Source organism: Neofelis nebulosa, chromosome 17 (genome assembly GCF_028018385.1).
Source record: "Neofelis nebulosa isolate mNeoNeb1 chromosome 17, mNeoNeb1.pri, whole genome shotgun sequence".
In the NCBI taxonomy this organism is placed as follows: domain Eukaryota; kingdom Metazoa; phylum Chordata; class Mammalia; order Carnivora; family Felidae; genus Neofelis; species Neofelis nebulosa.
Window position 1 is genome coordinate 8,348,126 of NC_080798.1, and position 18,711 is coordinate 8,366,836.

The 18,711-nt window shown below is 52.5% G+C and overlaps 3 protein-coding genes across 9 annotated transcripts in view; 2 read left to right on the top strand and 1 right to left on the bottom strand.

Moving 5' to 3' along the window:
* On the bottom strand, positions 1–4,158 carry ATF5 (activating transcription factor 5). Its single transcript, XM_058706722.1, has 3 exons — positions 3,883–4,158; positions 2,269–2,565; positions 1–1,334 (listed from the first exon to the last, which is right to left on the bottom strand). The coding sequence occupies exons 2-3, from the start codon at positions 2,444–2,446 to the stop codon at positions 670–672; spliced, it is 843 nt and encodes a 280-aa protein (XP_058562705.1). The 5' UTR covers positions 2,447–2,565; positions 3,883–4,158; the 3' UTR covers positions 1–669.
* NUP62 (nucleoporin 62) overlaps positions 3,225–18,711 on the top strand; it is a 25,386-nt gene continuing 9,899 nt past the window's right edge. The window contains exon 1 of one of the 2 annotated variants that reach the window (XM_058706719.1): positions 3,225–3,328. The gene's annotated coding sequence lies outside the window, so the exon portion shown is untranslated. Of the gene's footprint in view, positions 3,329–3,822; positions 3,958–18,711 lie in introns of those variants that run through there. The other variant, XM_058706718.1, reaches the window with a different exon arrangement.
* The window catches only part of IL4I1 (interleukin 4 induced 1), a 38,378-nt gene continuing 22,898 nt past the window's right edge, over positions 3,232–18,711 (top strand). For 5 of the 6 annotated variants that reach the window (XM_058706708.1, XM_058706711.1, XM_058706714.1 and 2 more), the window contains exon 1: positions 3,841–3,957. The gene's annotated coding sequence lies outside the window, so the exon portion shown is untranslated. Of the gene's footprint in view, positions 3,329–3,840; positions 3,958–18,711 lie in introns of those variants that run through there. The other variant, XM_058706709.1, reaches the window with a different exon arrangement.

The window sequence follows — 18,711 nt, forward strand, 5'->3', positions numbered from 1 at the left end:
CAGAGGAAATTCTTCATTTTATTTCTGCTCCCAAACCACCAAAAGGACCAGTCCCTGCCCTCCCTCATCTAGATGCAGCCCCTCCCCCAACGCAACACGACCCCTCCCCCCACAACAAAACACTGATTTCCTCCCAGAGCTAAAATGAACACCCAGTCCCAACTATGGCTGTCCCCCCCCCCCACCCCGCCCACCTGCATATTCACCTGCTCTGTGAACTTGGCCACCTTTTGGCTTCCTGCCCAAATGTTTCCCTAAGGTCACTTGGCTTGCTTTTTTGGTTATATTATTATACGGGGGCCATTCTTAAGACCCTCCCTGGCTCACATCCCCAGGGGGCTCCCCTGTTTGTTCCACATTCATTCCGCATAGCTTCCTGGCCTCACTTCCCTGATTGAGAGACCAGGGTTGCAAGCTCCCCGTCTCTGGGCCCCCAGCCCCTCAGCTGTTACTTGAGAAGTGGAGATGTTGAGTAAGGCCAGACATTCCAGGATTCTGGGTGGGAGAAGGGGGGCAAATTCAGAAATGGACAAGAGCAGTCAAAGATAAAAGGAGAGGGAGGGGGAGAAAGTCAGACAGAAAGGGGGATGGTGGGATCCTCCGACCCCAGCCCCAGAAATAGAGGTGAGCCAGAGATGAAGGCCAGTGCCCCTACAGCCCAAAGCCCCTCTAGCTGTTCCGGGTCCTCTGGCTCCGAGCCTTATACACCTCAATGAGCAGATCCTTGACATACTGGATCTCGCGCTCTACCGACTCAGCCCTCTCCCTCAACTCCCGGTTTCGAGCCTCCAGCCCCTGGCACTCGCCCTCCAGGGCCTCGCCCTCTGCCCGCTTCCTCTGGCGGTACCTCAGAGCTGCTGACTTGTTCTGGTCTCTCTTCTTTTGCTTGCGGTCCCCTCGGGTGGTGGTAGGATTCGGGTAGGGGGCCGGGCGAGAGGCTGGAGGTGGAGGGGGGGGGCCCTGCTGCGGTGGGGGCAGGGATGCCGACCCTGAGTCTCCTGGCCCGGCCTCACTGCGGCAGTAGATAGCCAGCAAGTCAAGGGTATCCAGAGCAGGGGGCTGGGGGAGGTCAAAGGTGGGGAGGGGGAGTGGAAGAGGGAGGGAGGGCGCTGGTGGCGGCGGCTGAGGCAGGGGGGAGGATGGTGGGAGGAGTGGCGCATCAAGGAAGAAGTCTTCTATCTGTTCCAGCTCCTTCTTGAGGAGAGAGGCCATGGCCTCCAGGTCAGGTGGGGGTGGGGAGGGTGGGGGGAGGGCACCTGGGGGTAAGGAGGGTTCCAGGGGCAGGAGGGCTGTAAAGTCCACCCGCTCAGTCATCCAGTCAGAGAAGCCGTCACCTGGAGAATTGGAGGAGGGACATAAATTTCCTTGAGTTCCCAGTCTCCTGCCTCACCTGGTGCTCATTCACGTCGGCTTCATTCATCCCATTCACTGAGTGACACCACCTACGAGCCAATCGGTCAACCGACCAACCCGTGAATCATCAGACCCCTCAAGAAACCAGCCAACAAATCAAACATCTAACCAACCACTTAACCAGCCAATCAACTACCCACCAGTTGGCCAACCAATCAACTAAGTGAATGAAGCAGTCAACCAACCAGTCAACCTATTAAGCAGCCAATCAATGGATCAGTCAACCAACCAATGACCCAAACAACAAAACTCAACCAGCTAGATCTTCGACCATTCCCAAATAATCTTTACTAACTACCCTACGTCCATAGTTTCTGATTTACTCTCCATCCCTAAAGACAAACTAGGTCTCACACACACAACACACCCGTTTCATCTTTAATTCATTAATTATTGAGAACAAACCATGTGCCAAGCGTTTGGAAAACACTAATGAGTAAAATAACCCCTGCCCCAGGGCCTCTGCGTATGCTGTTTCCTCTACCTGAAAAGCTCTTCCTTTGGGTCTTATTCCTTCCCAGCCTTTAGGTCTCAGCCAAAATGTTACCTGTATGTTTCCTCGCTACTCACTGTAAACTAAGGCTGTGTTTTTATTTTTTTGGCTCAGCTACTGTTTCCCACTTATCCCAATATATCATCACTTAATTTGTCTTTTGTCTGCCTCCCCACTAGTGTGTGAGTTCCGGGAAGGCAGGGATTATGTCGGTCTTGTCTCAGCTGTATCCCCCAGCACCTAAAACATGACCTGGCTTATTACAGGTGCTCAGTAAATATTTCTTGAGTGAATAAATGAATCCTTCTCCCCTGTCCCCCATGCCCCAGCTCACCCCACCTCCATTCTCCACCTGTCCTTACCTGCCAGGGGCTCTCCTCCCCCTGGGAGCCCGCCCTCCAGGGCTCCCCCAAGGATTTCATAGGAGCCGAGGGGGGCAGGGGCCAGGGGGAGTTTCCCATAGTCTACGAGCCAGCCCAGACCGCTAGCTGGGAGCAGGGCCCTGTCCAGCTCCAGCCCCAGGGTCGCCAGGAGTGACATGGCTGCAGCACGGGCTCTGGGCACGAGTCACAATGAAGAAGGCTGAACCAACAGCTAGAAGGAGGCTCTGGAAGTTGCTCAGCGGGGCAAAGACAGGCACCAAGGTGAAAGTGGAAGACCTACATGTGAGACAAAAGTAGGCAGTGTCAGAGCCTATCCACAGGCAAAGTCACAGGGAAACCAAGCCACACCCCCACGTCCCCAGGGTCTTCCCTTCCCCCTTCCAACTAGGCTCGAGACTGCACCTTGCCCTCGCAGAATTCTAAACCAATGCTTTCTTTCCCCAAATCTCTGAGCCCCACCCACTCCCAAGGGAATTCTCTTTAGCCCTCACTTACTTTCCTTTAGAATATCCAAGCCCCACTCCTTCCAATATAGAAACATAATGTTCTCCCAGGGGAATTTCCTTAAGCCCCTCCCAGCCCCCCGCCCGCAATTATTCAACTTCATAAAAAACTCACTCCCACAATTTTCTTCCAGCCACACCCCTTCTTTAGGCTCCACCCCATCCCTAGATGCAAGCTCGAATCGGTTCTCAGGGGAATTGCCCCAGCCCTGCCCCTTTGTCAACGTAGAACACCAAGTCCCACCCTTTCCTTTCAACTTAGCGATGACCCCCTCTAGCCCCGCCCCCATATTTACCTTAACCCCACCCCTTCCCGACGATTCCCCCGAAGGCCCCGCTTTGTCTCCTATTGAAACCCCACCCCTCAGCGATGTTTGCTTAGCCCCGCCCCCTCTCACAATGGGCTCCCCAAGGCCCCACCCTTTGCAACCAAGGTGATCCTAGCTCCACCCCCTTCTTAACAGGTTGCCTCTAAGCCTCGCCTTACGCCCAATCTAAATCAGTCCCCCTCCCCCGAGCGGGTGCCTGAGTCAAAGGTAAGTTGTGCTGTGCGCCTGAGCAACATGGAGCGGGAGAGTGGAGGGGCCGGCAGAGAACAGCTCCCCACCCCTGACCCTTCCACACGCGGCTCTCTAGCCGAGGGCCAAAGCGCATGCTCCGCCACCGAGCCAACTGCCTGCGGGGGATCGGGGGGTCAGTGCGCATGTGCCGTTGCTTCCGTCCGCCCTTCACACAGAAATGCGGGCTCTGGTGGCTCGTGCACGTGAGCAGCCGCTCGCGGACAGACTTGCTCAAGGAGATGGTGGGTGGGAGACAACTCACCCTCTCTAGGGGCTAGTGCGCAGGCGCACCTGCACACAGGCCATCTTTAAACACCAACATTCTCAAGAACGCACCCTTCCCCCCATCGGCCCAAATGCGCATGCCTGGCCACGCGCCGACGGCGCGTCTTTCCTCTTCTGCGCTTGCGCGACCGTGATTCCTCACTCCCGTCTCCCCACCCCACCCCCACGAGACCTGGTCGAGAAGGCCGCGAGCTTCGAAAGGGCGGGAAAGGCGGTTGGAGAGGGAGGGGCGAGCGGTTACTCACTCCATGGCTGTGGAACAGAGAGGCGGCGGCGGCCTCCGCTGAAGAAAGAAGGCGGTAGCGAAGAGCGCAAGCGCGGTGAGCGCAGAGACGGGCCGGGGCACGGAGGGGTCGCGGCTACAGAGCCATGGCCAGGGCTATGCGGGCGGAGATGGCGTCGCGGTAGTCTGAGGAGAGATTGTGATCTGAGGACGGGGAATGAGGCGGCCCCGGGGACTGGGGACAGATATACCGCGGGTGGCGCAGCACGGCCCGCCAGGATCCTTCCGCGCTCCGCCCCACCCCACGAGGTCCCAACCGGGGGGCGGGCCTGGTCCCTACCTCTCGGGGATCCTGGGATCCAGTCCCCTCCTCCTCCCGACCCCTAGAGTTCGACCTTTCCCTTCCTCCTATTTGGGGATCCACCCTCCTCATCTTTCCTACCCCGGGGGTTCCGAGCCTCTCTTTCCTCTGACTCTGGGATCCAGCCGCCCTCCGCGATTTTCTGGATTCGGTCCCCTTCCCCCCCCCCCCCCCCCCCGCCCCCGACCTGCACCAGTTCACTTTTCCCCCTGCTTCCCGAATTTCCGGCCAGCCACACGCTAGTGTCCTCATCCCCCAACTGCCCCACGCTAGGAAACCTCTTTGTGGGTTAGAGTCTGGCGTGAGTCACGATGAGATCGCGCGCCTTTCAAATCTCAGACCTTTGAGGGTGGCAAGTGACAAGGTCTCTAGTCTCGTAGATCGGGGACTAACTACCTGTAATGAGGAGGATTAATAAATCAGGTATACCTGGTGAGGTTGTTTGTGAGAATCAAATAGGTCGGTGCCTGTGAAACCGAGAGCTGGGCTCTTATGTACCTGTTCAGCGTATTTTATTTTATTTTTCAACGTTTTTTATTTTCATTTTTATTTTTCAACATATTTTATTTTTAATAGGAACCCTTAGCCCTTCCTCCCGCTCTGGCAAAAACCCCGGACATTTGAACATCCAGCATGTGCTAGTAGGTCACTCCTTCAAGGTCTCAGTAATTTCCAGCCATCCCCACCTTTCCCCATCGTACATGATGGACGCTCAGCACATCCCTGTGTGGGTTGCAGAGAAGCCGGCATCATCACCGTAACTGCCTTTTCTCCATCCTCTTACTCTCTATCAGCTTATTTCTCCATCAACTCTTATCCTCAGCACTTCTTTCAAAAGGGCCTCTGCTTCAGCTGTCCCCTCCCGGATCAGTTTCCCAAACCTGCCAGAGATACTGAGATCTGCACTTCCCTTTACTAAACAGAGGGGCTTCCTGGCCATTCCCTTCCTGTGCAGTAGGCCCTCCACTAGCCCAGGTGGTTTTGGGTCTTTGCTTCAGAAACCCTTCCCCACTTTGCATCTGCCCACAGCAGGACACCTGGAGTTCAGCTTTCATCGCTTGTGAGGGTTATGAGATCCAAAGAAAGTGGGGGAACCCTGAACTTGAGAGGTATCTGGGAATGAAGACATGCAGGCTTCTGTTACATGCAGGAAATCCTTCTTGGGGTCGGACCACTTTCACTTAGAGCACTAGCTGTCCACTCTGCCAGTGTTTGAGGACTTGACCTACATGATTACCTGGGGAGCACAGAGTCACAGTTAAGCACAGACTGTGGCGCTAGGTCGTTGGGTTCAAACCCTGACTCTACCCCACTTATTAGCTTATTGGCAATTTTGCTTACTTCCCTGTGCCTCAGTCTCCATGAATAGTACCAGAATAAAGTATGAAGTTTAGTTCATAGAAACATAGCAATATACATGGCAGTTTGGAGTGCCTACTTCTTGGGTGCCTGGCTGGCTCAGTTAGTAGAGCATGCGACTTGATCTTGGGGCCGTGAGTTCGAGCCCCACATCAGGAGTAGAGTTTGCAAAACAATAGTGCCTACATCTTAGTACTGTTATGAGGATTAAATAAATTCAGGTCAAGCACTTAGGTTAGTGCCTGGCAAGCAGGTGCTACATAAGGAGTGGTGGTGGTTGTTACTGAGGCAGCTGTGTTTTATCCCCACTGCTAAGCAGTAAGTGCTTTAAAAGATCGCCCAGCCTTTTAAGTGAGACTTAAGGACCGACCTTCCTTCTACTTCTCAGTATAGATATTTGAGCCATAGGTAGGATTAGGACAGACTGCTGGCAGAGGGTCGTGTCCCCCCACTACCCACCAAAGTCTGAGTTTTTTTCTGAAAAGATGTCCTATGATATACATGTGGACTAGATCTACAGAAAAGGCACAAAGATAGTACAGAGAGTTTCCATGTACCCCTCATCCAGTTTTCCCCCTCGTTGACATCTAACATTACTGTGGTACATGAGTCACAACTAAAGAACCCACATAGATAAGGGGGTTTTAAAGTGCATGCTTTATTCTCATTTCACTAGTTGTTCTTCATGCTGTTTTTTTGTTCCAGATGCCGTATCACATTTAGTCGTCATGTCTCCTTAGCCTCTGGTCTCTGCAGCAGTTTCTCAGACTTTCCTAGTCTTTTCATGATCTTGGCGGTTTTGAAGAGTTGGTCATTCTATAGAATATTCCTCAATTTGGTTTTGTCTCGTAGACTGGGATTATGGGTTTTTGAGAGGGTGGCCAGGTAGGATATTTGTTAATTACTGGACATGAACTTGCTTAGTATGGGAATCATGTTGTCGGCTGCATGCCACATATGCTGACTGAGGAGACATTGGGGCAGGGACCCTGGTCCTCTTGTCCCAGCCCCTTGCAGCTTTTTCTCTCCCTAGCTGTTGGATCTCACCCGGTTCAGCCCTGGTGCCAGCTGTCCCATCAGAGCAGCTTGACTGATTCCTACTGAGTGGGTGCCAGTTCACACACTTAGCTCCCTAGCCCTTCCCGGTGTATTCTAATTTGTGACTGGTGGGTCATCCATGGCCACCTGTGAACCCCGGTCTTGGCACCCCAAGCCCTCTCCTGTACCTCCTCTTGACCCCAGACCCATGGCACCTCCAGGACTCAAATGCCGCTGCCTCCCCAAGACTTGGAGTCTTGCATGTGGGTCCAGGTGCCCCAGTCCCTTCAACTCCTGAGCTGGGGCTGGGAGCATGGGCGGGGCTTCTGGGGACTCTTTTTCAGTGCGGAGGAGCCAGGCTTGGGGAGTGCAGTGGCCATTGCAGGCAGGTTGCATCACCCTGGCTCTTTGATGGGGAGGGGGAGTGGGGGGATTCTCTGGGGGCCCTGGCGCACCCGGCAACAGTTCCTGGTTAGTGAGGCCCTAGAGGCCTGGGTTGGGGAGGGGCCCTGGCGCTGCGAGGGAGGGAGAAGGAGAGCAGCCACCTATGGGGGATCCCGAGTGTCTGAGACCAGTGTTAAGAAGAGGCCTCAGCTCACAGGCCGACCTGCTGGTCCTGCAGGGGGCAAGACTGAGGCCCTGAGAGGTGAAGGGGGTTGTGCGCAGTCACATTGCTAGTTAGAGCCCAGGCCTCCACGATACCGCATAGCTTTCAAGACCCCACAAGCCCCAGGGAGAGCCTGTCTTCTTTAGGCTCTGTGAGGTCCCTGACCCGCAGTCCAAGGCCTAGCCTGCCGGGAGGCTGCCTCATCTAGACCTTCACCTCAGGTTTGCCGCTGCTCACGATTGCCAAATTCCATCGATTCCAACCTGTTCCCATCTTCCTGCCCTAGTGGAGGCCCTCCTCACCAGCCACCCCTCGCTGTTTCCCAATCAAGGTGACTGGGCCTGGCATGATAGAAAAGGCACCCAGTTTGCATCAGACGGACCTAGATTCTCTCTGAAGAGGTGCTAGGGCAGGTACCGGGGTCATGCGGGGCCGGAAGGGGGCAGGAGTTGGAGGTTGGTGTCCTGGCAAACAAGGGCAGGAGGGCCAAGGCCAGCCCGGTTGGGGAAAGGACGGTACAGGGGCCAGGCATGCAGAGCATAGGTCTGCCACGTGGCCTAGTAGCTCAGAGTCCTCGGGAGCCCTTCCGCTGCTCCTGTGGTGTCTCCCTCGGCAGAAGCAGCCACGGCCCTTCAAGCCTGGGTAGGCCCCACATGGCTGTACTGGCTCCGGCACCCTCGGTGCTCGTCTTCTGTGTTTGTTTCCTGTGGCTGTTGCAACAGACCATCATAAACACAGTGGCTCAGATCAACACACTTTCGTTCCCTTTCACTTCTGAAGACCGAAAGTCTAAAATGGGTTTGTAGGGCCGTGTTCCTTCTGGAGGCTCAAGGGGAGAATCCATTCTTGGCTTTTCTAGAGGCGCCTGTGTTCCTCAGCTCATGGCCCTTCTCGCGTCACTCTGACCTTTGCTTCTATCATCTCCTCTCCCATTGTCTCCTTTGATCCTCTTGCCCTCCCACTTACATTACATTAGGGTTTGTGATTACATTAGGGTTCACCCAGATCATCCAGAATATCTGCATTCAGGATCCTCAGTTTAATCATATCTGCAGACTCCCTTTTTCCAGGTAGGGTAATCTGTTCACAGGTTGTGGGGACTAGGATGTAGACCTCTTCGGAGAGCCATTTTCCAGCCTATCACACCTCCCAAGGGAGCCTATTTTCTCATCTGGAAGATGAAAGCTAGGGCCAGCCCTAGGGTGCCCCCTCCTGTGCCCACAGGGACTGGCTATAGGAAGAGGACTGGGCAAACTGGAGGTAGTTGACAGCCTAGTGCCCAGAGCTCAAGATGCCATCACTTACTGAGCTGTGGCCTCCAGCAAGATACCGGGCCCTTGTGTGCTGCAGTGGTCTCATCACTAAAGTAGGGACAATAACAGAACCCTCAGAGGGCAGTGGTGCAGACAGATAATACACGAAAAGGCGTAGAACAGTTCCTGGCTCAACGAACAAGCCTCTCCTTAAATGCAAAGGGCCTGTGTTCAGGAGAGGCCAACAGAGCCCCCGGGAAACCCCAAAGGCACCTCAGGGGTGACCCCACCTTGCAGTGCAGAGCTGCTGATTTTATGAAGTTGGAAATCGAGCATTTCCTGTGAGATCCAAGTTTTAAAAGTTGGCAAGTGATTGAGAGAAACTCCAAGGAACCATGAGTGTGGATGAGACTCAGGCTGCGGGTCCTCCCTGACCTTTGGTTCAGTGATTTCCCCTTCACCCTCAGATCTGTAATCCTCGCTGCCCAGAGCGGAGAACAACAAGAACCAAGTACTTCCATTCCAGAGTTGCTGAAAGTTGAGACCACATCGCTCCCTGCTGAACTGATCAAGATTGAGAAAGAGCAGGGCCTTGCTCAGCCCCAGCCCCATGTAGAGTCGAGAGGACAGTGTTTGTGGGGAGCAGGGAAGGAGGCCTCTCAGGAATTGTCGTTGAGGGTCAAATGCCTGCTACAGAGGGGCTGGTGTCTTACTCCCCCGTCTGTTCCTCGTCTGTCCGCGCCTCATGCCAGAGGCTGCCAGGAGCACCTATAGTTGAACATCGGGTTTCTTGCCCTCCACCATTGGGTCCCTCGGGGCATCTCAGTAAGTGGGTGTTATGGAGAGCTTCTTATGGGAGCTGGGTGGGGTTAGGTAGCTTTGGGAAGGGTTCGGGAAGCAGGCTTGGCTCTGGATTGGAGGCTGGGCAGCAGAGGCAAGTCCAGGACTGGGTGTCTCCACTTCATCTAGAGGCAGGAGGAGTGAGCCCAGCTAATGCTATGGTTAAGGTAAGAAGCTCCCGTCTGCTCTGAGCCAGGAAGGGGATCTGGGTCATTTTTGTGCTTTGGACAAGGTTTGTGCATCTGTCTGTGTTGAAATATGATTCCAGAGTGGTCTTGTTCTGTCTCATCCACCACAGTCAGAGTGGCCCTGCCTGGTGTTCTTTGAAGTTCTGTCTGATGGGAGCGAGCCAGGGCCTGGCTTTTCCTTTCTCAAAGCAAACGTGCCCATCCTTCCAAATGGGGAAAGAGAGGTGGAGAGTCCCTGCCATGTGGTGGGTCACACATGCAGAGTCCCCACAGGGCTGCTTGAGCACAAAGGAGTATAGCAGGACCTGAACCCAGCCGGCACTCGGGATGGCCAGTTGTAGTGGGAGCTGCGGGGAGCAAGAGAGAGGCTGAGGCAGAGGCCGAGGACCACAACAGGAATGCCTCACAGGTCCCCATGAATGTGGGGACTGCCCGATGGAGAGCACTGGGTCAGCGCCAGCAGAGCCCCGCTCTGAGTTCAAGAGCCCTTTGCCTTTCTCCTCTGCCAGCGCCCGCCCAGAGCAGGGACAGGTTCCCGAGGTGGGGGCAGGAAAGAGCAGCTAATGCCCTTCTTAGCTTCTAGCCTCTGGGAGTCTAGCCCATGGCTGGGGAGGTAGACAGCACTGAATTGGATTCATAGTGAAACCTGAACAAGTCTGGAAGGTGATGGAGATGCTCCGGATGTCCTTAGAGAATGGGGAGTGCTAGAGATGGCACACGGTGTGGGAGGTGGACACAATGTCACGTTGGAGAGGCTAGTGAGTGATTAGCAGCTCAGCTCTGGGATCAGATAGCCTGGGTCTGTCCTGACTACCTGTGTGACTTGGAGTAAGTTACTAAAGTTCTCTTGGCTTTAGCTTGCTCCTCTGTAAAATGGGGTTTTGAATAATTCCCACCTCATAAAGTTGGCAGTCGATGCAGGTAAAGCACTGCCAACAGCCTGGCACATAACGAATGTCCAGAAATATTAGCATGGTGATTGATACCCAGAGGCGGGTAGGTGTGATTGGTTTCTAGTTCTCAGAATCGAGGCCACCTTGCCCGCCCCCCTCACTTCTGGTGGCTTTCACTTGGTTCCCAGAGAAACCATCTCCATGGCAACTGTCTCTACCACAACCTGGCCTGGGCCTTTTCCTCCCCAACCAGTGACATCACTGCCTCTCCCTCGAGATGCTGGTGTTGATTACAGGGATTGCGCTGGGGAGGGAGCACAAGTGTGTGCGATTCTACACACACACACACACGGTGCTCTTAGAGTCCCTCTCCAAGTCTGAATGTCCTCTCTATGCCTAACTGCATGTCTCAAGGAGTCCCTGATGGCCTCACAGCTGAGGGCATTTCAGATCCTGTCTGGAAACTCCTCTGCCCAGTCCCTGCCCTCAAGGTAAAGTCAGGACTGAGTCTGGCCACTGCCTACTTCTGCAGGCTCACTTCTGCCCTCCCAACCACTTCGTGGCATCTCATACCTATTGGTTAGTTTATTGGCTTTTATTGAGGTATTGTATAATGCACATCCATTTATTAACGTGAACAATTCAGTGGTTTTTAGTACATTCACAGAGTTGTCCAGTCATCACTATAATCTAATTTTCAAACATTTTCATCATCTACCCCCTAAACCCCATATCCATTCATTAGTATTCTCTCCCCATTCCCCCATCCCTCAACCCTAGGCAGCCACTGACCTGTCTCTACATTTGCCTTTCTGGACATTCCATTGGAATGGAATCATGTCATAGAAGGTCCTTTGGCTTTCAAGGTCTATCTGTTTGGTAACATATATTAATACTTCATTGCTTTTAAAGGCTGAATAACATTCCATTTTATGGATATACCACATTTTGTCCATTCATCAGTTGGTGGACATTTGGGTTGTTTCTACTTCCTGGCTATTACAAATAATGCATGTACAAGTTTGGGGTGGACATATGTGTTCATTTCTCCTGGGAGATAGGAATGGGATTGCTGGATTATAGGATAATTCAGTGTTTAACCTTTTGAGGAATTGCCAGGCTCTTGCACAGTGGCTGGGCCATTTTATATTCCCTAGCAGTGAATGAGGGTTCCGGTTTTTCTACATCCTCGCTAACACTCCTTGTCCATCTTTATTACCATCCTATGGGGTCTGACCTGGTATCTTCATTGTGTTGTGATTTGCATTCCCTGGTGGCCAATGATGATGAACATCTTTTCCTATGCTTATTGGCCATTTGTGTATTTTCTCTGACATCTTGTGGTTTTAACGTAGGGTGTTTAACACTGTTCCATAAGGTGGCAGGCCCTTGCCTGTCCGACCATTTGCCTGGAATGAGGTATTGATCTAACCCCTCCCTACCCTAACTCTTCCATATTCCTCAAAACTATGCTTAAATATCCTTTTTCTTCTCTAGGAGGGTTTCCCTGGCCCCCCTTACCCATCCCCCAGGTGAAGGTAGTCATCTCCCCTAGGTTTCCAGTAGATTCTAAGTCTTTTATTTTTTTGTGGGGGTCGGGGGGACACAGGATCCAATGCAGCCTCTGTGCGGACAGCAGAGAGCCTGATGTAGAGATCGAACCCATGAACCATGAGATCATGACCTGAGCCGAAGGCAGACGCTTAACTGACTGAACCATCCAGGCACCCCTTTAAATTAAAAATAAAAATTTTTTAATATTCATTTTTGAGAGAGAGACAATACGAGTCTGGGAGGAGCAGAGAAGGGGGGTGGGCACAGAATGCAAAGCAGGCTCCAGGCTCTGAGCTATCAGCACAGAGCCCAGTGTAGGGCTTGAACACACAAACTGAGATCATGACCTGAGCTGAAGTCGGACACTTAACTGACTGAGCCACCCAGGTGCCCCTAAAAATTTTTTTTTTTAATGTTTGTTTACTTTGAGAGAAAAAGCAAGTGAGAATCCCAAGGAGACTCTGCACTGTTAGTAGAGAGCCCAACCCAGGGCTCCATCTCATGAACTGTGAGCCACCCAGGTGCCCCAAGACCTTATTGTATTCATCTTGACTTTGAAGTTCATGTTGACATTGGACAAGTTACTTAACTCTAAAAGGGAAATAGTAATGGTACCTGTCTCATGGTTGGAGTTCGTATACAAAAAGCACCTGGCACAAAGAAACTCCTGGATGCCATTGACATCCATTTAGTGCCATTGACAACCATTTAGTGAGTGCCTGCGATGGCCAGCAACCATTGCTAACACTGGGAATACAGCAGTGGAAGTCACAGACAAAAATGCTGCGCCTCATGTAGCCGACATCCTAATGGAGAGACAATAAATGAGATCCGTGAGGTCAGTATATTATTTCAGATGGTGCTTAGTCCTAAGGATAGCCAGGGAAAACCTCACTGAGTAGGTGATCAAAGGCTGAAGAAAGTAAAGGAGTGAACCGTGGGGACACTTAAGGGAGAGCATTTCAGGAGAAGGGACCAGCAAGTGCAAAGGCCCTGAGGCAGGAGTACTTTAGGCCTCAAGAACAGGTGGGACTGGAGTTCAGTAACGGAGGCAATGAGAGTACCTTTTGGCTGTTGGGAATAATGCTCCTGTGAATATTTGTGTACAAGTTTTTGAGTATCTGTTTTCCATTCTGGTAAGTTTTTTTTTCATATTTAAATATCACTCTGGGTTTCATGAAAATGGTAGCCATACCATATATTACTGTCTTTGTTTGCCCAGCACAGGGTCTGTCCTGTTCTACATCTTAGTGGACTTAGTGCCAACACATGCTGGCATATAATGAGTGCTGAATGGTGCTTTTTTTTTTTTTTTTTTTTTTTTTAAGTTTATTTTGAAAGAGTGAGTGCTTGAGTGGGGGAGGGACAGAGAGATGGGGAGAGAGAGAATCCCAAGCAGGCTCCGTGCTGTCAGTGAAAAGCTTGATGCGGGGCTCGATGTCACAAACCATGAGATCGTGACTTGAGTCGAAACCAAGAGTCAGATACTTACCGGATTGAGCCACCCAGGCGCCCCTGAATGGTTAGTGCTTTTATCATTTTTTAGTAAATGCAGTTGGTACATCAGATGGTTGGGACTTTCCTAATCTCACGTGCTGGCAAGTTGTAGGGAAATGATTCTCTTTAGGAACTGCCAGTCAGGATAAAAACAGGTATAGGCAGGTTGGAGGGCAATTTGGTCATCCCCAGTAAAACCAAACTGCAAGTGTCCACAGCCAGCAACTCTGCTTCTGGAGATCATCCTGGAAAAATGCACCTGTGCCAAAGGTGTGAATGAGCATGCTTGTTGCCATATTGTTCAGGAAAAGAAAAATCGGAGTCATTTCATTTCCTCAGGCTCTGAATGCACACACAAGTTTGCAGATAAAAGATATGCGACAGCTTTTTTACTTTTTTTTATTTTTGAGACAGAGAGAGACAGAGCATGAACAGGGGAGGGGCAGAGAGAGAGGGAGACACAGAATCGGAAACAGGCTCCAGGCTCCGAGCCATCAGCCCAGAGCCTGACGCGGGGCTCGAACTCACGGACCGCGAGATCGTGACCTGGCTGAAGTCGGACGCTTAACCGACTGCGCCACCCAGGCGCCCCTGATATGCGACAGCTTTTAACAGCGGTTACCTCACAGGTGTGGGCACCAGGGTGGAGCGTAGTGTTAAGAGAATCTTAGCTTTGTTGGTGATGTGCAAGACATTATTTTAAAGGAAGGACTGATGTATTAATTCTGTAGTTAAAATATGAATGTTAAAAATGCAGCTAGGGGCCCCTGGGTGGCTCAGTCGGTTAAGCATCTGACTTCAGCTCTGGTTATGATCTCACAACTCATGAGTTTGAGCCCCACATCGGGCTCTCTTGTCGTCAGCATAGAGCCCACTTGGGAGTCTCTGTCCCCACCCCACCCCTCCCCTGCGCACATGCTCGCGTGTGTGCACTCTCTCTCAAAAATAAACATTTTTTGGGGGGCGCCTGGGTGGCTCAGTCAGTTAAGCGTCCGACTTCAGCTCAGGTCACGATCTCGCGGGCCGTGAGTTCGAGCCCCACGTCGGGCTCTGGGCTGATAGCTCAGAGCCTGGAGCCTGCCTCTGATTCTGTGTCTCCCTCTCTCTCTGCCCCTCCCCCGTTCATGCTCTGTCTCTCTCTGTCTCAAAAATAAATAAAACGTTAAAAAAATTAAAAAAAAAAGAAAGAAATATTCAAAAATAAACATTTTTTAATGCAGTTAGAAAAAAAATCAATAGAAGAGAAACAAAATATACTAAGAATTGTTCTAAAATCTTTCTTAAAATTGACTCTTCTTTTGTTTCCTGACTTCTTTTCCGTGCATGTCTTAACCTGATTTGCTTTCCCTATGGGAAAACTGCTGTTTTTCCTGCCATGTGAGCTCCTTTGGATGTAGTTATGGGTGTTGGAGTAAAGGAGAATGTAACTGCTAATTAGCTGGGTAGCGCTCTCTTAGGGTAAAACTAGTATTTTCAGGGGAAGGAAGGGAGGAGAGAGAAGGTTGGGAATATCGAATCCAAGAAGCATTTAGGTACCAGCTGGAGGCAGCCCACAGGAGCAGGCAGCTGAGGCACGATGTCGTTGCCTCGGCCAAGGTGGTTCCCCTCTGAGAGCCTGTTTCTTCCTCTCTCCAGCGAGGATAATAAGCCTGCTTAAGAGGAATCCTAAGATCTAGTAAGTGAAAAATGAACAGCACGTCCGGCACATGACATTTTGTGTGCGAAGGGGTAGAGAGCTCACTGAATTTGCTTAAATGAATCAGAAGTCTGACAAGCGGCACAGGAGACCTAGCCACGTTTCTCCAGGGAGGGGAGCTGGTGGCTGTGGGGACAGGGGAAGACAGAGACCAGGGTATTTCCCTTTCGAATGTAGAACCACGTGAACAGACTGCTCGCAAAAAGAATTTTAAAAATTTCTAAAACAGCCACCACGTCGGTGGGTAGAGAAATGGAACACGTGTGACAAAGCTTCCGTAGCAGTTAGCATGCAGGGACATTTAGGGACCTGGTCAGGGCACTCCGCCTGGGAGAAGGAAGAGACAGGCAGCAGTGAGACAAGCAGTGAGGCTTTCCACCGCTCCTCCCCCTGAAGAGCAAACAGAGGGACAGACACGCCTTCTGCTTGTCATCTCCTCACAGGTGTCTAATATTTAACACAAGTTCGATACACCCGGGGGTGGAAGGGCCTTGAGTGTGCTGGTCCTCAGGGAGGGGCGGGCTGGAGGAAGTTAGGACCAGAATCCCAAGCGGCCTAAGGAGGTGAGAGGTGGGTGTCTATCCTGCCCTCTCTGTCGGGGACACCATGTACTGCGGAGAGAAAGGCCTCTGGAGAAAGGCCTCTAGGCAGTGGCGAGCACTGAGGTTTCCCTGCTGCCCATTTCGCTTAGGAAGGCATCCCTGCCCCTCCCAGAGGCTCCGTTTCCTGGTTTCCTGCACCGGGCTTGGCCGTGCCCACCGGGCAGGGCGGTTGTGTAAGAGCCGAAGAGTGACCGGACCCCGACCGCCACCCTCCTTCCCAGCCCCCCCGCGGGGTGGGTGGGGGTCCTTCAAAACAAGATCCTGTGACACAGCCCTCCTGTGGCTTCATACTGCACCCCAGTCTGGCCGCACACCCCCTCACTGCTGCCTTTTCAGCCTGGAACAGTGGAGACTCTGTCTTGGTTACGGTCTGCTCAGTGAGCTGCTCTGTGCTTATCAGTTGATTTCCATTCCCGTAGGGTAGGCTCTGTGAGCTCACCTGTTCCCTGTGGGTTAGAGGGGTTTTCTTTGACTCCGAGAGAGAGGGGAACCGATTCAAGAGAAGTTTAAGAAGCAGAGTTGGTGGACTTGGGGTGAGTGGCCGACGAACGCATGTTGGTGAGACAACCCAGGGGACACGTTTGTGGGGGCGGGGGCAGCAGACTGGATGGGGAGTTCCTGCACTGATGCACTTGGCAAAGGCTCCAGCCGGCGTTGGAGCCTCAGTGGGGACCAGATTTCCCTGGCTGCGCCAATGGGGGCCAAAGGCGAAGGTCCCTTCAGTCTCTCATTTTCCCCCTTTTCTCTCCTGCTCCCCTTGATTCTTCTCTAGTTTCTGTGCCTGTGATCACACTTCCTGCAAGTTCTTAAATTGCTAATTGTCTTCCTTTTCTTTTTCTTTCTTTCATTCATTTTATTTTAAATCTCCACCCGGGAGATACAGAGTCTCCCCGTTAAATTGCTAATTTCTTGGGGGGAAAGGGTGGCTCCCACCCAGATGGCTCATCCTTGCTTCCTGGGCGCCACCTGGGCTTGGCGTTGTTGGCAGCGCCACCAGGTGGCTGGGGGCCGAAACGTCAGGAGCATCTGTTCCCAGTTGCTCCCGGAATAATGAGAGAGTAGCTTTTCCTGGGCCCCAAGGGTGTACCGTGTGGTTAGTGCCTGAGGTGGATCAGACAGTTTCATCTTCACAGAGACCACATGATTCATGAGCTATAACCCCCATTTTTCACATGAGGAAACAGGCATGGCGGAGAGTTTAGAATCTAAGACCCCAGGGTTAGGAGTGGAGAAGCAGGGGCTCTGGCAGGTGGGCTGCAGAGCCTTGCCAGGTGACTCATGGAAAAGGACGAGCTAAGGCCCCTGTCCTCAGAGTGCACAGAAGTCCATGGTCTGGACATTTTTTTTTTTTTTTTAAGTTTGTTTATTTTAGAGAGACAGAGCGTGAGCAGGGGAGGGGCAGAGAGAGAGGGGGACACAGAATCCAAAGCAGGCTCCCGGCTCTGAGCTGTCGGCACGGAGCCCAGTCACTCAAACTCGCGAACCGCGAGATCATGACCTGAGCCAAAGTCGGACACTCAACGACTGAGCCACCCGGGTGCCCCCACAGTCTGGACCTCTAATGACCCCTACTGACCTACTGCTTGCAGTCCCTCTCCTGGCCCATCAGTGGACTAGAAAACCCTGGACTCACAATCCCAAGCCCCACCGAGGAGCCCTGGGAAATAGAGCCCTTTGGCTTGACTTATTGCTGCCCCAAATGAAGTGGAGTAGAACAGGTGTAAAGGAGGGGACAGCCGCTATCTCTACCCCAGTGGGGTGAGCCTGGTGTGGAAGGGTCGGTCACTTAAGCTTCTGAGGTGAGAAGACGAAGGCCAGCTTTAGGATCAGAAAAGGAAGCGGCGTCATGGCTTTGTCTCTGCTAGATGGACCAGAGGCAGTCTGCCTCTGTGACCTGGCCCCCAGCTCCCCCTGCTCCCGCCACAGCTATAGAGAAGCTGCCTGTATGTGTGTCAGTCCTGCGGTGACCTGTCTGTCCAGAGAACCTCACTTATCCTTCAAGACTTAATTCTGACCTCTCCTCCTCCCATGTTCCAGACAGAACAGCAGGACTTAGCTCCAGAAAGCTCTGGATTCCCATCCTGGGACCGGTGTTTGCTGCTGTGTGACCTTGAAGAAGTCCCATCACCTTTCTGATCCTGTCTCCCATCCAGAAAGGATTCGTCGGGCTGCTGCCTAGTATTTCTGGCCCAGTACCATGACATAGGTGGCACTCTGTAAGTGGTAGTTCTGAGTTACCAGGTAGTCGGTCACAGTCACTTACGGAGCGCCTGCTGCATGCCGGCCACCGCTCTAGGTGCTGGGGATAACCACAGTGAACAAAAGCCAGAAATCCTGTGGGCGGACACCATCACCATTATGAGCCCACCTCGGTGCCCCCAGGCCACCTTTCCCTCCCTCTGTCACAGATGGCTTGTTGCTGGGTTTCATACACATCCACACCGCTGATGAGGTTGCCCCAGCAGCAGAGGACGACATCCTGATTCTCAGAATCGCAGCTGCATGTTCTTTTCCCACCGGCTCCCCAGCTGCCGGGGCCCCGCGACTGCAGCAGCCTCCCGCCTGGGTCCTGATGCACAGAGGCAGACCTGCCCCGGCCCTGTCTCCTCTCGCTCTAGCCCTTTGCTCGACCCCAACTCTAGGACGTGTCTCCCAGCCATGTATCTAGATTGAGGCCATCCTGTTCTCTCTCCCCTGTTCCTCTGTCCACTTCCTCTTGCTGTCGTAACAAACGATCATAAACTTAGTGGCTTAAAACAACACACGTTTATCCTCCTACGGTTCTAGAAGTCAGAAATCTGAAGTGGGTCCACAGGATCTCATTCCTTCTGGAAACTCAGAGAGAATCCATCTTTTCTATCTTCTAGAGACCCCCTACATTCCTTGGTTTGTGGCCCAAGCCCTGTCTTCAGAGCCGGCAACACAGCATCTCTCGGAATTTTCTTCCCATGGTCACACCTCCT